Source organism: Ursus arctos, unplaced genomic scaffold (assembly GCF_023065955.2).
Source record: "Ursus arctos isolate Adak ecotype North America unplaced genomic scaffold, UrsArc2.0 scaffold_65, whole genome shotgun sequence".
Taxonomy (NCBI): Eukaryota; Metazoa; Chordata; class Mammalia; order Carnivora; family Ursidae; genus Ursus; species Ursus arctos.
In genome coordinates this window covers 15,500-33,478 of record NW_026623084.1, presented here as the reverse complement: position 1 = coordinate 33,478, position 17,979 = coordinate 15,500, and the positions used below count along the sequence as shown (strand labels likewise).

The 17,979-nt window shown below is 48.0% G+C and overlaps 1 protein-coding gene across 6 annotated transcripts in view; it reads left to right on the top strand.

Annotated features, from left to right (window-relative positions):
* The window catches only part of LOC113245046 (ATPase MORC2), a 39,648-nt gene extending 21,926 nt beyond the window's left edge, over nt 1-17,722 (top strand). For 2 of the 6 annotated variants that reach the window (XM_057308202.1, XM_057308201.1), the window contains 20 exons: nt 2,084-2,243; nt 2,356-2,467; nt 2,974-3,099; nt 3,710-3,789; nt 4,526-4,608; nt 5,402-5,487; nt 6,816-6,956; nt 7,040-7,194; nt 7,310-7,438; nt 7,965-8,070; nt 8,389-8,521; nt 9,784-9,858; nt 9,944-10,324; nt 10,903-11,034; nt 11,499-11,553; nt 11,971-12,112; nt 12,240-12,470; nt 12,561-12,654; nt 16,006-16,380; nt 17,455-17,722. In XM_057308202.1, the coding sequence (XP_057164185.1) occupies nt 2,084-2,243; nt 2,356-2,467; nt 2,974-3,099; nt 3,710-3,789; nt 4,526-4,608; nt 5,402-5,487; nt 6,816-6,956; nt 7,040-7,194; nt 7,310-7,438; nt 7,965-8,070; nt 8,389-8,521; nt 9,784-9,858; nt 9,944-10,324; nt 10,903-11,034; nt 11,499-11,553; nt 11,971-12,112; nt 12,240-12,470; nt 12,561-12,654; nt 16,006-16,380; nt 17,455-17,523 (2,865 nt within the window). In that variant the 3' untranslated portion in view covers nt 17,524-17,722. The remainder of the gene's footprint in view (nt 1-2,083; nt 2,244-2,355; nt 2,468-2,973; nt 3,100-3,709; nt 3,790-4,525; nt 4,609-5,401; nt 5,488-6,815; nt 6,957-7,039; nt 7,195-7,309; nt 7,439-7,964; nt 8,071-8,388; nt 8,522-9,783; nt 9,859-9,943; nt 10,325-10,902; nt 11,035-11,498; nt 11,554-11,970; nt 12,113-12,239; nt 12,471-12,560; nt 12,655-16,005; nt 16,381-17,454) is intronic. The other 4 variants (XM_057308203.1, XM_057308204.1, XM_057308206.1 and 1 more) reach the window with 4 other exon arrangements.
* The last annotated feature ends 257 nt before the right edge of the window (nt 17,723-17,979 follow it).

The window sequence follows — 17,979 nt, the reverse complement described above, 5'->3', positions numbered from 1 at the left end:
CTGGCAGGATCGCAGCAGGGAGGTTCTTTAGCATGTGGGGCCCACAAATCTCGTGTTTAATTAGTGGAGAGGGGAAAGGGGAAGGAGGGTCATGAATGATGCAGGTTCTGGTATGGCAGCTGGGGCATGATGTGGGCTGTTTGGAGCTGGTGAAGAATGAAAGAGAGGGGCATCCTGCTCTTTGGTGAAGAGTGTGAGTTCTCCTGGACATGGAAAGTTAAGTCTGGGTTGTGAGCTTGGGGGGTGGCCTGGGCTCTGGCATTCTTGGTAGCAGATGAGCTCACCTAAAGGAGCGTGCAGATTGAGAAGAGGACCTGGGATCTCAAGGATGCGGTCCTGGGAGAGGAGAAGGCCGGCAGAAGAGACAGGAGTGACCAGATGGGTAGGAGGAAAACCAGGAGAGTGGTGACATTGAAATTAAAGAAGTGTCCTGATGGCCATGACGGGTGCCGGTGGAAGTGTATGCTGTTTAAAGTAATGCTGTTGTCACGTGGGGCTGCTGTGAAGAATGGGGGTTGCAGGGCCAGGTATAGATTCACAGAATACAAAGCTAGGTTGAAATTTTTTCCTTACTTGGTGCTAGAAGGTCACTATTTTGGATTGTACTCTAGTGCAAACTCAGCCAAGATTTCAAAATAAGATCATTTTCTGCTGGGTAGGAATGTGTCCAAACCAGCTCTAGGGATGAATACCATTAGGCATAAAGCTTCTTAGAAACCAGTAAAATGTCTCAGAACCCTTAACAGTTTATCACCCCAGCATTTGTTAAAATACAGAATCTCTTTTTTCTCAGGGTGAGCCATTTGATTTGAACCTTTGAGGTGCCTGGACTGGTTTGCTTTAGAGAGGGAATCAAGCAGTCAGCTGTCCACAGGGCTTCTGGGCTGCTGGCTGGGAGAGGAGCACATCTAAGTCTCTGGGTGCGGCACTTGAGGGTAGGGTTTTAGAAGAAAGAGTAGGATTTTTCCCCCAGTTTTATTGAGGTACAATTGATAAAAGTAGGATTTTTAAAAACATTAGATTAAATTCCATAATATGGAATAGTGTATTAAAAACAGGTACAGTTGAGAGATAATTATAAAGTGAGCACCTAGATAGCTGCCATAATAGACTGATACTAGAAGCCCTCAGTGTGTCCCCTCACTAGTTCTATTCCTTCTTGCACCTCTGAAGGAACTGCCTTCAGGTAACTTTTTTAATTATTTCCTTGTTTCTCTTTATAGTTCTGCCACCTGTGTTGTATATGCATTCTTGAATAATAGTTTAGTTTTGTCTATTTTATGACGTTTATATAAGTGGGCTCATACTATAAGATTGTTTTTTTCCTTCTGTTTTGCCTTTTCGGGTAACATTTTTTTTGTTGTTTTGTTTTAGTAGGGGGAGGGGCAGAGGGAGAGAAAGAATCTCAAGCAGGCTCCATGCCCAGCATAGAGCCCAACATGGGGCTTGATCTCATGACCCTGCGATCATGACCTGAGCCAAAATCAGGAGTTGGACACTTAACCAACTGAGCCACCCAGGCGCCCCTCACATAACGCTGTTTTTGAGATCCATTCATGTTGATGCTAATAGCTGTTAGTTCGTTCATTGTCATTACTACACACTATTCTATTGTATAAATACATGATAGTATAATTTATCCATTCTGTATTGGATATTTGTGTTACTCTTACATGTTTGCTGGTACATATGTGCAGGAGACACTCCCAGAACCTGGGAGTCGAATTGCTGAGTTGTATGTTTATATGTATCTTCAGATTCACTAGATAAGTACAGATGTCTTTTCAATAGTAGAAAGAGTAGAATTAATACCAAATTAGGAGAATGGCCAGGGCCATCCCAAACAGGGATGCATGCAAAGACCCCACAGCATGAATCAGCATATCCCAGAGGACCTAGTGCTGTGAGTCTGAGTCTTGGGAAGTGCAGAAGCCCCAGAGCCTCTGGTGTTAGGCAGCAAAGCTTGGACCTCACCTCTGGGGCAGTGTGGAGCCACTGTGGAGAGGGACAAAATGGATGCACATCTTGGGGGAAGGCTATTTTGGGTCCTCCCTCAAAGTGTCTGCCTGTGCTTTCTCCAAAGGTGATAGTCCCATTGCCCACCTGGAATGCTCGGACCCGGGAACCTGTCACAGACAACGTGGAGAAGTTTGCCATCGAGACAGAACTCATCTACAAGTATTCTCCCTTCCACAATGAAGAGGAAGTTATGACTCAGTTCATGAAGATTCCTGGGGACAGTGGTAAGTAGGCTTTGAGCCTACAGCCCCTAGAATCCAGGATCTCCAGAGCCGTGAGTGGTGTGGGGATGCGTAGGTGGCAGCTGGCAGGACAAAAGGAGAATTTGTTTCCCAGGAACACTGGTGATCATCTTCAACCTTAAACTGATGGACAACGGAGAGCCAGAGTTAGACATAATCTCAAATCCAAGAGACATCCAGATGGCAGAGACTTCCCCGGAGGGCACGTGAGTGTGGCTGGGAAGGGAGGGAAGGCTTGGAAATAGTGTTCATTTTCTCAGGGAGAGAAAGCTTAGGAGGTGACTTAGCGAAGTGGGGGAGGGGGGGAGCCCATTCCCTGAATTTCCCAGTATTAGAGTTGATAAAGCTGAGTACTCCGTGTTTTCCTACCACAAGCAGAAGGACGAATAGGACAGCAGCTCCTCAGCTAAGCCAGAAGAAAAAAGTAATGATCCCTTGCCCCGACTCCTTGATTTGGAAACCAAGCCTAGAGACCGGAGAGGATTTGCTGAGTCTCTGGTGGGGCCAGTGGTAGGGCTGTGTCCTGTGTCTGTGGAGTGCCTGTGCTGGGGATGTGAGGGGTATGCTGGCCACACTGAGGAGTAGCCCTTCAGGGTGGTGAGAAAAGCCGAGATGGTAGGTGGAGGGTCTGCAGAGAGGCTGTCCTGCCATATCTTTGGTCAAGCTGGTTGTGGGGTGGATGCTAGCACTCCTCCATTCCTGCCACCTCTAGGAAGCCAGAGCGGCGCTCCTTCCGTGCCTATGCTGCTGTGCTCTATATTGATCCCCGGATGCGGATCTTCATCCATGGGCACAAGGTGCAGACCAAGAGGCTCTCCTGCTGCCTATATAAGCCCAGGTAGGGGCCTGCCCATCCTGGTCTGCTGTTCCTTGAACTGAGGTTGGGGCCGTGGCTGTATTTCTTGGGGGCATTGTTGGAGTGATGCTAGGAGTGATGATAAGAGGCTCTGACAGTGTTGACTGCATTTAGGCCTTTAAGCTACTTGTGATTTACTGCATGGAAACTTCTAAGTCCTGAGGGAGGGACACAGATGGCTGATGAGCTGTGCAAGTTGGCTGGTGAAGCTTGTTGAGTATGAGTGCCTTCTGTGACGTGGAGGGTGCCCTGCCTGGCACAGTGAACTGTCTAAGCCTCTCAGCTTCCGGGCCAAGGGGCCTTTAGACACTACACAGGAGAGAGCAAAGGCCCTGGCTGATTGCTGAGATTTGTTTCTGCTGTGGGGTTATTGACATACCTGGTGAGTAGTGGGGTTGCTTATCAAAGATGGAGCAAGGGGCAAGTGGAATAAGGAATTGAGTATTTTGCTAAAATAAGTTTGTTTTTGACTCATCATGAGTACACTGCAGCTTGGAAGGAGGCAGGAAGGCAGGGTGCTTCCTGAGTTGCTTAGGTTGCTGCCCTACCATGCTGCTCCTTGGGTCTTCAGGTTGCTTTTTCCCCTGTTCAGGATGTACAAGTACACATCAAGCCGTTTCAAGACTCGTGCAGAGCAGGAGGTGAAGAAAGCTGAGCATGTAGCACGGATTGGTAATGTGCACCCCCCTCCCCGGGCAGGAGCGGGGCGGGGATCAGGTTGGGGTTGTCTGGGGGATACTTGTTGTGGTCAAAGCAGGATCCAAAAAAAGCTCTGTCTAGCACCCAGGGGCAGGCTGTTCTCCTGAACCACTGGTCTAGTTCCTCTTGCACCCCTCCCCCTGCATGCCAATCCTCAGCATTTTTTCTCCCCAGACTGTACTTTCTCTTCATCAGCCATTTATAGGGATTTAACCTAAACCGTGTCAATTCCTTGGCTTGCCCAGAGTGAAGAATCTCACACTTTCCTTTGGCCCAAATACTTGTGAAATTGGTTTTCCTGACTTCAGGGCAAAAATCTCCAGGTCTCACATGCTGACGGGGCTTCTTGGCTGCTTGATGGAGAGTGATTGGCTGAGGACTTTGGTAACTTCCAGCTCCTGCTGAGGATGTAACTCTGGTTGCCTTAGGCAGTTTTTGACCTGTTCTGGTTCATTTGGAAAGTTTAAAAAACACGTCTCAAGTATAAATAGTGCCTGTTTTGTTTGGGGCCTCCAAACAAAAGTATTTTCCTTTTTTGTACTGACTCTGCATTCCAGGTAGGGGGGTTGGAAGTTGCCCTCCCAGCTCTCCTGTTCCTTGACAGTGTACAATGTCCTGCCCAGCGGGTACTAACTGTGGGATTCAGGAGGGATGACTAAAAGTTTTTGAATCTTTGTATTCCTTAATCATGGTTTCTTCTGGATTTCAGCTGAGGAGAAGGCACGGGAGGCAGAGAGCAAAGCTCGGACCTTAGAAGTTCGACTAGGTGGAGACCTTACACGGGACTCCAGGGTGAGGCCCCAGATCTGAGCAGCTGTTGTCTACCATTTCTGGCATTAGGATCCCAGAGCTGGCCTGGCTCAGGCTCAGGCTAGTTGTGAACTCCCTGCCCTAAAGCTGCAAAATGGATTTTTTTTTTTTTAAAGATTTTATTTATTTACTCGACAGAGATAGAGACAGCCAGCGAGAGAGGGAACACAAGCAGGGGGAGTGGGAGAGGAAGAAGCAGGCTCATAGCGGAGGAGCCCGATGTGGGGCTCTATCCCACAACGCCGGGATCACGCCCTGAGCCGAAGGCAGACGCTCAACTGCTGTGCCACCCAGGCGCCCTGCAAAATGGATATTAAGATGTTTCCATAATCACTATTGAACACACTGTGTGGCGGGATCTTGGCTAATCATTTCAACATCCTAACAACCATATGGAGTGGCCACTGTTAGTATTGAAAGGGAGATTTCTATACTATACACTGTATAGTATAGAAAGGGAGATTGAAGTGAAGATGGTCACTTGCCCCAGGTCACACACAGTAGTGAAGGGGTCTGAGCAGTTCTCTACCCCTCTTTGTCTGACGCTATTATTTCAGTTGGGGGTGTTTTCTCCTTCATTTCAGCCTGGTCAGGTAAAGCACAGCTTTTGTGTTTGTCCCATCAAGGCCATTTTCTGTAGAAAAGAAGTAAATCTCTAAGTGTTTTTCTGAATCCATGTGATTTAAAGTGAGAAGTTTCAGATGTTTTTTATAATATTGCCTGCTGTGGCCCAGAGCACCTCCTCCCCTCACTTGGTGCCAACATACGTTTCCAGGTGATGTTGCGGCAGGTCCAAAACACAGCCATTACTCTGCGCAGAGAAGCTGATGTCAAGAAGCGGATCAAGGAGGCCAAGCAGCGGTGAGTGCCGGGGCTGCCTTTTGTGTGTCTGTTTGTGTGTTTTTTTTTTAAGATTATTTATTTATTTGTCAGAGAGAACACGAGTGTGCACAAGTAGGGGGAGCAGCAGCCAGAGGGAGAAGCAGGCTACCCCCTGAGCAAGGAGCCTGATGCGGGACTCGATCCCAGGACCCTGGGATCATGACCTGAGATGAAGGCAGCCGCTTAACCAACTGAGCCACCCAGGCGTCCCTGGTGTTTGGTTTTTAAAATTATGTAGCTTTCGTACTCATTATTGATAATTAAAGAGCTTCAGGAATCCCTCCCCACTGTGTGAGGTTGCTATTCTATCACAAAGATTGTTTTGAGAGAGCCACTGACGTGATCCCAAATGCTTGTCAAATGCCCACTGCAGGTTTTTTCCTAAGCTAGGAAAGGGGGGGGGGGGGTCGATCCCTGGAATAGAACACCAGACCTTCCTTCCTGACAATGCTTGTTCTTTCTTCTCTCCCTCCCTTTCTTCCTTTTTTCCCCACTCTCTCCTCTCTCTTTTTTTTCTCTTTTTCTCCTTTTCATTTAAAGGGTACATAAAATACTCATTGTATAAAACTTGTAAAACAGACCATTTTTAGAAATATTTTAAAACTCTCTTCCATTTGTACCGTCTGGCAATGTCTACTCTTAATATTTTATTCCTGGTTACAAATGTGGAGCAATGCTGTAGTTTGAGTTTTGGACCTTTTTCATCTAGAATGGGTGTTTGTCCTGGCTCATTAGATTATCTCCATGTTCCACCTTATGTCTGGAGCTTCTCAGGGCTTCAGACGTTGAATTCCTGGGTTGGCCTTCCTGCCACAGGCATAGGTTCCCAGATTCTTCTGAGTCAGTGCACTGCTCATCCATCTGCTTTTCAGCTCCATGATTTTGTTACTTATCACATGAGGATCTGTTCTCTCACATACATGTTTATCGTTCTAGTGAATTTTTACCTTTTTAAAATTAATGACTGTCACATTAGTGGAGTACATATGACCTTGTGTTTAGTCCACCATGTAATTATCTTCACAGAGATCTGCAGCAGCTTCACAGTGTCCCATTCATACTTAAACCTTAACATCCCTGTTCTGTTACCAGAAGCCAGCAACAGTCACATGCTTTTAGTTAAGGATGCTTAGAGTCACTGCACAGTACCATATCCCTACCAAGTCTGACGGGTTACACACTGACTGGAAATGCAAAAACATTTGTTAACATGTGTCAGGTTTAAGCTTAAGCTAACATATCTTAAAGACCATGGTGTTTGTGTGTTAATGGGTTGATCTGCTTAAGTTTATCTTGTGTCTTCTCAGAGCACTTAAAGAACCTAAGGAACTGAATTTTGTTTTTGGGGTCAACATTGAACATCGGGACCTGGATGGCATGTTCATCTATAACTGTAGTCGCCTGATCAAGATGTATGAGAAAGTGGGCCCACAGCTGGAAGGGGGCATGTGAGTATTGCCCAAGGAGAGCTTTTCAGCCCAAGGCAGTGGGCCAGTGGGGTGACAGAGCTGTGTCTTCCTTCTCCCTGCAGGGCATGTGGTGGGGTTGTCGGGGTTGTTGATGTGCCCTACTTGGTCCTGGAACCTACACACAACAAGCAGGACTTTGCTGATGCCAAGGAGTACCGGCACCTGCTGCGGGCGATGGGGGAGCACCTGGCACAGTACTGGAAGGACATTGCCATTGGTAATTCCCTTTCTGTTCACTTCCAACCTTAGGCTACCCTTAGTGCCCAAGGGTATAAATTTAGGAAGAGTGAGAGGCTGGCTCCTAATATGATGTGTGGGTGTTTCCTTTCCAGCCCAGAGGGGAATCATCAAGTTCTGGGATGAGTTTGGCTACCTCTCTGCCAACTGGAACCAGCCCCCATCCAGTGAGCTACGTTACAAGCGCCGGAGAGCTATGGAAATCCCAACCACCATCCAGTGTGGTGAGTTGGTGGTTGGAACCACCTCCTGACTCTCCACCATAATCCATGACCCTCTTCTTTCTGTCCCCTTGCTGGCCTCCTGACTTGACTGACTTTCATGGACTTTGGGTCCCACTGGGGATGAGTCTGTTTGGTGATGGCCCTAGGAGCTCAGCCTTGGGGCTGTGTCAGGTCTCACCTGTCCCTCCTGAATGAGGCAGAAGTTGTCTAACCTGCCAGGCCCCACTTGGTTTGGTACCGCATTGTTAATGGTGTGAGTGATGATTGAGCCAGGTTCCTGTTGGAGGAAGGAGAGGGGCTGGGAACATTGAAAGTCCACAGTATAAAGTGTCTATTCTTGCTGGAATCACTGTCCCTGAGAAGAATTACTATTCTGCAAGGAAGGCAGAATTGTAGCCAGAGTAAAGATCTTTGCACAAAAAGTTGGGGGCATCTTTGCCTTGGGCTTGGTTGGGAGGAACCTGCTTACTAAAGATATTGTTATGGGGCATGGCTCATGTTTGTGGGGGTGTTTTCTGTGTCACAGATTTGTGTCTGAAGTGGCGAACCCTCCCCTTCCAGCTGAGTTCTGTGGAAAAAGATTACCCTGACACCTGGGTTTGCTCCATGAACCCTGATCCTGAGCAGGACCGGTGAGCCCTTGCCCTAATAAGGAGATTATGGGTATCTCCTCTCTCCCCCACTGTATTCTCCCTACCCTTTGGGTAAGTAACTTGCTGTGCACCTTGAGGTCAGTGCTGATATCCTCACATCTCTGTCTTGCTGCAAATAATAAGTGCCTTGGAAATAAGAATAGATGTCTGTCCTGCAGTGAGTATTAATTCTGTACATTTGGGAACCCTGAGGTGGTTGCTGTGGTGAGAGACAGCCTGGGTTGGCTGAAGAGGAAGGACCTTGTCCTGCTTAGGGCCCTGTTTTGCCACAACCTCCCTAACACCCTCTTTCTACAGATGTGAGGCTTCTGAACAGAAGCAGAAGGTTCCCCTGGGGACATTCAGAAAGGACCTGAAGACACAAGAAGAGAAGCAGAAGCAGCTGACAGAGAAAATTCGCCAGCAGCAGGAAAAGCTAGAAGCCCTGCAGGTGCGTGGGTCATGGGCAGTGGACAGAGACAGCCTATGTCACGTCTGTCTGGGATGGGAACAGGAACCCTCAGTGACTCCCTGGTTCTTGAGTACACCAATGATGATGATTTAAAAAAAATCAAACTATTTTGTCTATGTATTCCAACGTAGGCAGAAAATAAGTATCCTACCAGAGAGGTAAGCACCATTAACTAACATATCCTTCTAACTTTTTTTTTTTTTAAAGATTTTTATTTATTTATTCGACGGAGATAGAGACAGCCAGCGAGAGAGGGAACACAGGGGTAGTGGGAGAGGAAGAAGCAGGCTCAGAGTGGAGGAGCCTGATGTGGGGCTCGATCCCATAACGCCGGGATCACGCCCTGAGCCGAAGGCAGACGCTAAACTGCTGTGCCACCCAGGCGCCCCATATCCTTCTAACTTTTTTATGACTGCCTATGTACATAAAAATATGTATTTTATAATAAAAATACGGAAATCACATATCATGACACACACTCTTTTTAGTGCATACTTTTCTTGGGATAATTTTCCAGAAGTGAATTTGAAAGAGTAAAAGGGCTTGTAAAATTTTATGGCTTTTTAAAACTACTTCCAGGTTATTCTCCAGAAGATGTATTAGTTTCTGTTTTTTACAAGCAGTACATTTAAAGTATTTTTTTGCAAATTCTACAGGTAAAGATACACATCTTCTAATTTGAATTTCTTTCATATTTTTAAATTGGACAATTTTTTTATTCGTTTGTTTCTTTCAGGATAGCTTATTCTCGTTTTTTTCCATAATTGATTTGTCAGGTTTTTGAGGTATAGTTACAGTATTAACCCTTTATCATTTTTATTATAAAAAGCTTTTTCTTTTCTGGCTTCTGTGTCTGCAGATGTTTACACTAACCTGGATGCCTTAGGCCTGCCTCCCTTTCTACTGAATCCCACTTGTCCTTTCTCACCTTTTCCATCAGGCTTTTCCTACCTTCTCTGGCTTTTTATATAGGAATTTAGTCTATTGACGCTTCTTCCTGGTTTCTTAATTGTTAGATTAATCACATAGAATCCTGTAGTTTGCTGATGATTTAGTGTCTATATTTTTTGTCTCCCCAGTGAGAATGGGAGTCTTATAATAGTAGGACTGTGGCCTAGGTTTTTTTTTTTTTTTTTTTTTACTATGCCCACTGGTGTCCCATACACATAGTAGGGATCCAAAGAGTTTGCTTAAATATACTAAAATATGCAGACAACCTCATCATCATGTTTGCCGTGCAGAAAACCACACCTATCCGCTCCCAAGCTGACCTGAAGAAATTGCCTTTGGAAGTGACAACCAGACCTTCCACTGAGGTAAAGCCCAGGAGTGGGGGAAGAGCTTTTCCTTAGGTGTCTTGTGCTAGGATCAGTGTTCTCACTGTCTCCGGTTCTCTTTTAGGAACCTGCACGTAGACCTCAGCGACCTCGGTCACCTCCTTTACCTGCTGTGATCAAGAATGCCCCGAGTAGACCCCCTTCCCTGCAAGCTCCCAGGCCAGCCAGCCAGCCCCGAAAGGCTCCTGTCATCAGCAGTACCCCAAAGCCTCCTGCCCTGGCAGCTCGGGAGGAGGCCAGTACATCCAGGCTGTTGCAACCACCTGAGGCCCCCCGAAAGCCTACTAACACGCCGGTTAAGACTGCGCCCCGGCCCACCCCTGTGGTGCAGCCACTGTCACCATCTCTGCTACCCAACTCCAGGAGCCCTCGGGAGGTTCCTGCTCCCAGAGCCATCAAGACTCCAGTGGTCAAGAAGCCAGAGCCACCCACTAAACTCTCCCCCGTGAGATGCTTTTTCTCTTCCAGCCCCGAATCTGCCTTTAGTGGTGTAGGAATGGAATCAGGCTGTGTCAAAGCTGTACTGGGGGAGCTTTGCTGGAGATCACTGAATCTAAAGCTTCCTGTTGTCGCTCAGGAGGAGTCTCAGTAGCTGAAGGGGACTTGGTCAGGGCACAGAGCAAGTTGATTTCCTGTCCAGGGAGCTCTTCACTGCTGTCTTCCGAGTTTTGGTCTGCCGTCAGTTTTTTGTCCCCTCCATCAGTTTCCATGGTGTCAGTGTAGGTTGGCAGCCTTGGTGGACTGCAACAGTGGTCAGCATGTCTCAGGGAGGTCACAGCTGGCTGGCCAGGCAGGCTAAGGGAGAAGTAAACTGAGAGGCTCCCCCTACAACAGCTTTGAGCAAAATTCCTTGTGGGCACAAGGATCAGGAGGTTGCTGCATACTGAGTAATGTTGGGGGGGCTCAGCTCTGGGGGAACTGAGAAGCACACAAGTGGAACAGCTCCTTTAGGTCAGGTGGAACCTTCCTGCACTTCAAGGGCTGACAGAGCCCCTTTTCACATTCCCTCTCCTCTCGCTGTAGACCACTCCTGGTCGCAAGCGGACTCTTGGGGTCTCTGACGAAGAAGAAGCTGAGGAAGAGGCTGAGAGGAGGAGAGAGAGGTCTAAGCGGGGCAAGTTTGCAGTGAAGGAGGAAAAGAAGGACTTGAATGAGGTAGGTGGTCCCAGGAGAGATTAGAACTTCCTTCCCCAGGGTTGTAGTCTGCACCAGCTCCATTTCTGTTTTGTGATTTGAGCCTTCCAGAAGCTCAGTTTATCTCTATAGCACTTTTAGTCAACACAGAGGACTTAGAAACATGGTGCCAGGTAGGCTTCTGAGTGAGACTGGCTTCTGGATCTCATCACAGGCTGGAGGTCACACACAGCTCAGGGAGGCTTAAAACCCTTTGCTTTCCTGTGTCTCTGACTTTCCTTTGCGTACTGTGTTTATAAAGGTGGCAGAAAGGTAGATACTCAAGGTAGTGATTTAGAGAACAGCTCTTAGTGAGACACGGAGATTTAAATGGCTACATAAGACAACATGAGGTGACAGCTAATGACCCTGGGTTGCCAGTCACGTAAAAATCTGCTTTTCAGGCATACTGGGGATGCCTCTAACAGACTCTGTTCTCCTTACAGCTCTCGGACAGTGCTGGGGAAGAGGAACCAGCTGACCTTAAGAGGGCTCAGAAAGGTGAGTTTGGGGAGCTATCTGGCAGCCTGTGGGGGAAATGGGTAGTGGGGCCCCTCAGCCAGCAACTGTTGTTCCTGAAGGCTCTTGAAGGCTTTCCTGGCTCTGGGCCCTTCTGCAGCAATGGTTCCAAGTCTGATCCCGAGAAGAATTCTGAATAGCACACCCTTATGTGTATTTTTAGCACAAATTTCTTGGCTTACACCTCTGGCAGTCACTCACTCATCCTGCTGTTCTTTGGCACCCTCATGGCAGATGGGAAAGGAGACCAGGGTGGCTGGGCTCCGTGTTTCTCGCAGAGTACGGACAAGCATCTAGGGGTTCTTGTCCCTGCAAATCCTTGGGACCACCTCTCTCAAGGTGGCCTGAGTGGGGAACTTTGTTAATTTTCTGACTCCCGCTCCATCCTCATTCTTTCAGATAAAGGGTTGCACGTGGAGGTGCGTGTGAACAGGGAGTGGTACACAGGCCGTGTCACAGCTGTGGAGGTGGGCAAACACGTGGTGCGGTGGAAGGTGAAGTTTGACTACGTGCCCACAGACACCACTCCGAGAGACCGCTGGTAACGCCCCTTTCCAGAGGCTGATGGAGTTGGCCAATCCAGGGGGAGGTCTGTCCCTGGCCTTCCAACAGGTGGCCCATCCTGGGCGCCTGGGGCATTCATGACACAAGTGCTGTGTGCCTCCTAGGGTGGAGAAAGGCAGTGAGGATGTGCGGCTGATGAAGCCCCCTTCTCCGGAGTACCAGAGCCCCGACACGCAGCAGGAGGGCGGGGAGGAGGAGGAGGAGGAGGTGGTGGTGGCCCAGCAGGCTGTAGCCATGGCAGAGCCCTCCACTTCCGACTGCATCCGCATAGAGCCTGACACCACTGCCCCAAGCACCAACCACGAGACCATTGACCTGCTCGTCCAGATCCTCCGGTACATCTGTCTTCCCATTCTGGGGCTAGCTGTGGCTCTCCACACTTGTTCTTGCTATTCTGAATTTCTGTTCCCACCTTCTTTCTTTAGGAATTGTTTACGATATTTTCTGCCTCCAAGTTTCCCCATCTCCAAGAAGGAGCTTAGTGCTATGAATTCAGATGAGCTAATATCATTTCCTCTGGTGAGTTTGGCCTAACCTTTATTTTTACTCTACATGGCCCCTCAGCTTTGTGCTTTTAGTAATTGCCAGCTCTTGCTGTGTCCTCCCTCCCCTGCCCCCTGCAGTAGCTAGATATGACTGTGATGTGCGGAAGTCAAGCATACCCTACCATAAGATGCTGGGTCTGAGTCCTCACTTAGTGACAGCAGCCCTGGTTTGAGATTTTACAATGAGTATATCCTTTTTCCTCTACCCCAGCAGAGGGCATAAACTTGTCCCAGGCAACAGTCAAGAACTTAGGCTCAAAGTGCCTAAAACTTGACTCTTAGAGTGAAGTAGAGATGTGTTAGAAATAAGCACTGGGTGTTATTATGCTGATGTGGCACAGGCCCTGTGCTGGACCTCTTAATGAACAGCAGAAGAGAGTCCTGCCTCCTAGTGACTTATGATTCAGTAGAGACTGGATTTTTATCAGGTAGCTGGACATGAGACAGCACAATAAGTGCTGTGGAAGCAGGTAGTTGGGCTGTGGCAGCCTTGGGGAGGGAGGGAGCAACAGTCTGAAGTGCCTGTGTAAGTGACAGGGAAGCTTTGAGGCAGGGAGACTTTGTGAGCAGGGGGTCAGAAGGATGAGTTTCCAGGTCAAGGCAGCAGGCTGTGTGGTGAGCATTTAGGGAAGAGGGCCTGAGAGCCAGGATATGATACGTTTTGAATGTCTGGTCTTCGGCATAATGGAGAGCCAGCAAAAGTTTTTAGCTGGGGGCGTTGTCAGTCTGAACCTGGTCTAGGGCAAGAGTCAACAAACTTTCTGTACAGGGCCAGTTAGCAAATATTTTTCAGCTTTGTGGGTTATACAGTCTCTTTGGTAACTACTGAACTCCATTATTACAGCGTGAAAGCTGCAGTAGACAGTTTGTAAAGGAATGGATATGGCCGTGCTCCAATAAAGTTCTGTTTACAAAAACAGGCGGCAGGCGGATTTGGCTGGGGCTCTAGTATGCTGACCCTGCCCTAAGAGGATACCTCTTATGGTAGTGTGTTTGGGTGGGATGGGTGGATGGGAGATTCAGGAGCAAGGGGGCAGGTCCAGGTGTGAAAGGTCAGAGGTGAGGGAATGGGAACTTGAGCCAGAGTGGTGGGAGTGGACTGGTGGGTGAAAGGGCCATGTCAGAGGTTGTTGACTTGGGGCAAGTGATGGGGGAGGAGGCAGAGGCCACGTGCTTCTCTGTGTCTCAGGCCTGTGGGAAATGATGACAAAGTTCTTAAGTGGGAGAGAAAACAGGGTGAGGATAAGCGAAGTGATGAATTGTGGTGTGTGTTGGGCTGGAAGCACCAGCAGCTACATTTCTGGTGATGTCTAGTGGGCAGGTGGAGATTGGGAACTGGGCACTTGGAGGGGTGGGAAGGCCAGGGCTGCAGATGGGATCTGGGAGTTGTCTTCATTGAGTGGGATAAGTATTTTTATGGTTGGAATAGCTTAAGTTTTCTAGGGAGGAGTTTCTAGAGAATAGAACTAGAATTGAAACTGCAGGGCTAGTATGTTCAAGATGTTGGGCCCTCGTGTGGCAGCTGTGTGCTTGATGGTTTGATATGGTTTTTAATCTCCATTCTACTTTTAAAAAGTTGAAGAAACTGAGGGTCAGAGTGGTGAAAATCTTTTGTGATAGAACCTAGATTTGAACCCAGGTAACTACTTCTTTAGGACAAGGGTCTTGCCCTTCTTCCAGTGCTGCCTTGCTTCCCCATGAGATGAGCGGGCAGGTGCAGGCAGAGGAAGCTAGAGGATGGCAGAGTTCATGGTAGCTTCCTCAGAAAGCTCCGTGCCTCAGCTCTTGCACTTGTTGAGGTTGCAGGTGCTCTCTGCAAATCCCAGGAACATCCAGGGATGGCTAGGGTGGCCTGGCATCCTCTTGTCAGTCAGATCTGTTGTTTTGGCTTAAGTTGTTGCCAACTCAGAGCAAAGCCTGAGTGCAGTGGGATCTTTGCTGCTCAGACCAGAAACACAGCCAGGAGCATGTGAGCCTAAAAGAGTCTATTAGCTATAGTCTATAAAACGAGGTATACCACCAATGCATCAACTCTATAGTCTGCTGACTGTAATGTCTAAAATAAACTAATTTTTTAAATGTCAGGGACACAACAGAGTCTAATGTTCATTATGCTCTTATCAGTCTGTAAAAGATCATCCTTCTTTTTGCCATCACCATCATACTGGACTAGGAGTTCCATAAAGTCCTCAGGAGTCCTGCAAATATTAGATTTAAATGTATCTGTTTTTAAAAAGTAATATAACCATGCAAATCTATAAAAAAATAAAAAGTTTAAAGAGTTAAAAAAACTAACATCATAGGCTCAAGACATCGTATACTGAGTTTTAATATTTTGGAGTCTGCTCGAATACTTATTTGGTGTTGCTAACATAATTATTTTTTATATAAAACTTCAAATTACTCTTGCCATCTTAGTTTAATAGGATAATACTCTAAATTGTAAGGTAAATGACAGTTAAGTACTTGCAAGTAACACTTCTTAAAAACAGCAGTCAGAAGCCAGTAATGCTTTTTAAAAACAGGAGCTCCTCAATGCAGGTAGCTTGTACATCTTTATAGATGCATATAAACCCATGAGTTGATAAGACAGCAGTGGTCGGCCAGAACCACTTATTTTCATCAAAATGGCCTTATCATTCTCATTGGTGACTTAGGAGTAAATGATGTTATAAATCTGAGCTTTGAAAATAGATACTGCTCAAATTTTTTTACAGTTAGAGTCCATGTAACATTTTTGAAGCAAGTGTTCTGCTACCTTTTAAAAGTTTGGAAAGTGTCATGTCTAGAGAAACTGCTAGTTTACCATCACTACCCCACATCTTGGAAGTTTCAGGTACTCAGGAAAGATAGTAAAAGCTCCGATGCTACTTATAGAAGGATACTACACAAATCTGGAGGTATTTCTGGAAGAGGACTTTTGATTCTTACATTGTGGGGTGTGACTTGGAATCGGCAGCGGAGAGGACTGTGGTGAAGTTAGAAAGGTGTGATTGAGCTGGGAGAAGGACTCATCCTTTTTGTGCCAACTGGAATGGAAGAATTATCCCTCACATTTACTAATGGCTTGCTGTCTGCCAAGGGCTGAGGGCTTCACATTGGGTGATCCTCCCTCCCTCCTCATGGCAGCCCCATGAGATGGGCATTAGGTTTTTCCACTCTGGAGCTAGAGAGCCCGCTTGTCCCTTGTGTGTGATATCCCTTCACACTGAGCATCCTTGTGCTGAGCCAGTTGGGTTGGGGATACTAGTGCCGATCTAGAGGGACCCTGGGGACCCGGACCCCTGTAAGCCCATGCACTCACCTCTGGGTTCCCTTTCTACAGAAAGAGTACTTCAAGCAGTATGAAGTGGGGCTCCAGAATCTGTGCCATTCCTACCAGAGCCGTGCCGACTCACGGGCCAAGGCCTCCGAGGAGAGCCTGCGCACTTCTGAGAGAAAGCTCCGAGAGACAGAGGAGAAGCTGCAGAAGCTGAGGACCAACATCGTGGCGCTCCTGCAAAAGGTGCAGGAGGTGAGCCAGGCAGCCCTCTCATTGCAGCTGGACCACCTGGTGTCTCAGGGAGGGGGGCCTGGGTACCTCCTGCTCCCTTCTCCCCACTCACAGGAATCTGTGGTTCCAACCCTGGCTGCACAGCATCCTGACCAGGAGGGCTGGAGGTGGTGCGGCTGCCTGGGCCTCATCCCAGCCAGACCCACGGTATCAGATTTTTGCCCTTGTTTAGATCTTCTGATTTACAACCTGGTTTGAGAATCCTCCAAGCCATAAAACAGAAAGAAGTTCTTGCTTTTCCAGATGACGCCCAGATTGGGATTGGGTTGCCCAGAAGTGGGGAGTGCCCCTGTAGGGTCTTAGTCCTTCATCCAGGCAGTGAAAACTGTTTACTTGCTCTGTGCCTGTCCTTTGGATACTGGGTGAACCAGATAGGCAAGATAAGGTGCCTACCCTCAAGGCCCAACAGTCTGGTGAAGGACACAGAATTATTGATAGCAGGAAGTGCTCTGAAGTAAATACAAGAAAAGGAAAAAACATGGGGGGCCACTTTACTAGGGTATTGAGAAGCGGGTATTTGAGCTGAGAGTAGAATCAGTCACAAGATTGCATGTGACTGCTTTGGGCAGAGAGAAGAGTAGGACCTGAGGGCCAAGGCAGGGAGTTGTGGGTGATAGAAGAGGCAGGGTGTGTGTGAGGTGTGCTGTCCCTGGAGGGGTGTGGCACAGTCCTGTTTGCAACCTGGTTGGTTGTAGGAAGTCCTGGAGTAGGGTGGAAGTTAGAAGCCAGGGCTTGGGTGAGGAGGTTCCCACACTTACCTGAGTGAGAGATTTGGTGGCCTGAATATTGGACGGTGACCGTGAGAAAGACAGCTTTATAATAGTTGGGGGGAAGGAAGGAAACAGGTGATTCTTCTGGTTTGTCTTGAGCCCCTGGGTGAGGGAAGGTGGTAGCCTATATTGAAATGGGCACAACCTGGGGTGGGGTGATGCAGTTGGGCTGTTCTGAATACTGAGTCTGAGAAGTCTATAACACATCTAAGGCATCTGGCAACCTTGGGTAAAGGCAGGGCAGGAGCAAGAAATCTGGGCGTCATCTGCGCACAGAGGATGGGGAGGGGGAGAATGATCAAGATGGGATAGGCCTGACAGCCAGGGCGGAGGGGGGAGAGGAGGGGATTTTGGGCTCAGGCTCCTTTGCCTGCGAGAAGGATGGGGAGGTAGCCCCCCCCCCCCCACGGCCACCTTCTGGCCCCTAGCTGACTGCTTCCTTCTATTCCAGGACATAGACATCAACACAGATGATGAGCTGGATGCCTACATCGAGGACCTGATCACCAAGGGGGACTAAGGGGCTCAGAGACAAAGATCAGCTTCTCTGCCCTTCAAGGCAGAGTTCTTGGGGCGGGGTGGGGTGGTGTTTTGTTCATGGGTTGGTGGACTTACCTTGGTTTGACTCACATGAGACATTTGTGCTTTTGGAGGGAAAAATACTCTGATTCTTTGAATCTTCCTCCCTAAGTTTATAAATATTTATTTTTTAAAAGAAATAAGATGCTGCGCCTGCTGTGAGACCATACATTTTTCTTTTGGTGACTCTTGGGCAAAGGACAGAGAACCAGGATGCCAAGCTCCTTCTCTTGGCTCCTGGCTCCTCAAGATGTGGTAAACCCAGTATCATCCGTAAGTCGGAGAGGCTTCAGGAGCAGGGCTGGTCTCTGCTAGAGGATGAACAATGTTGAAATCTGGGGTGGGGGAGGGAAAGAGCCCTCCAGAGAGGTGCTTCTCCTAGCGGCTCTGATCTGGG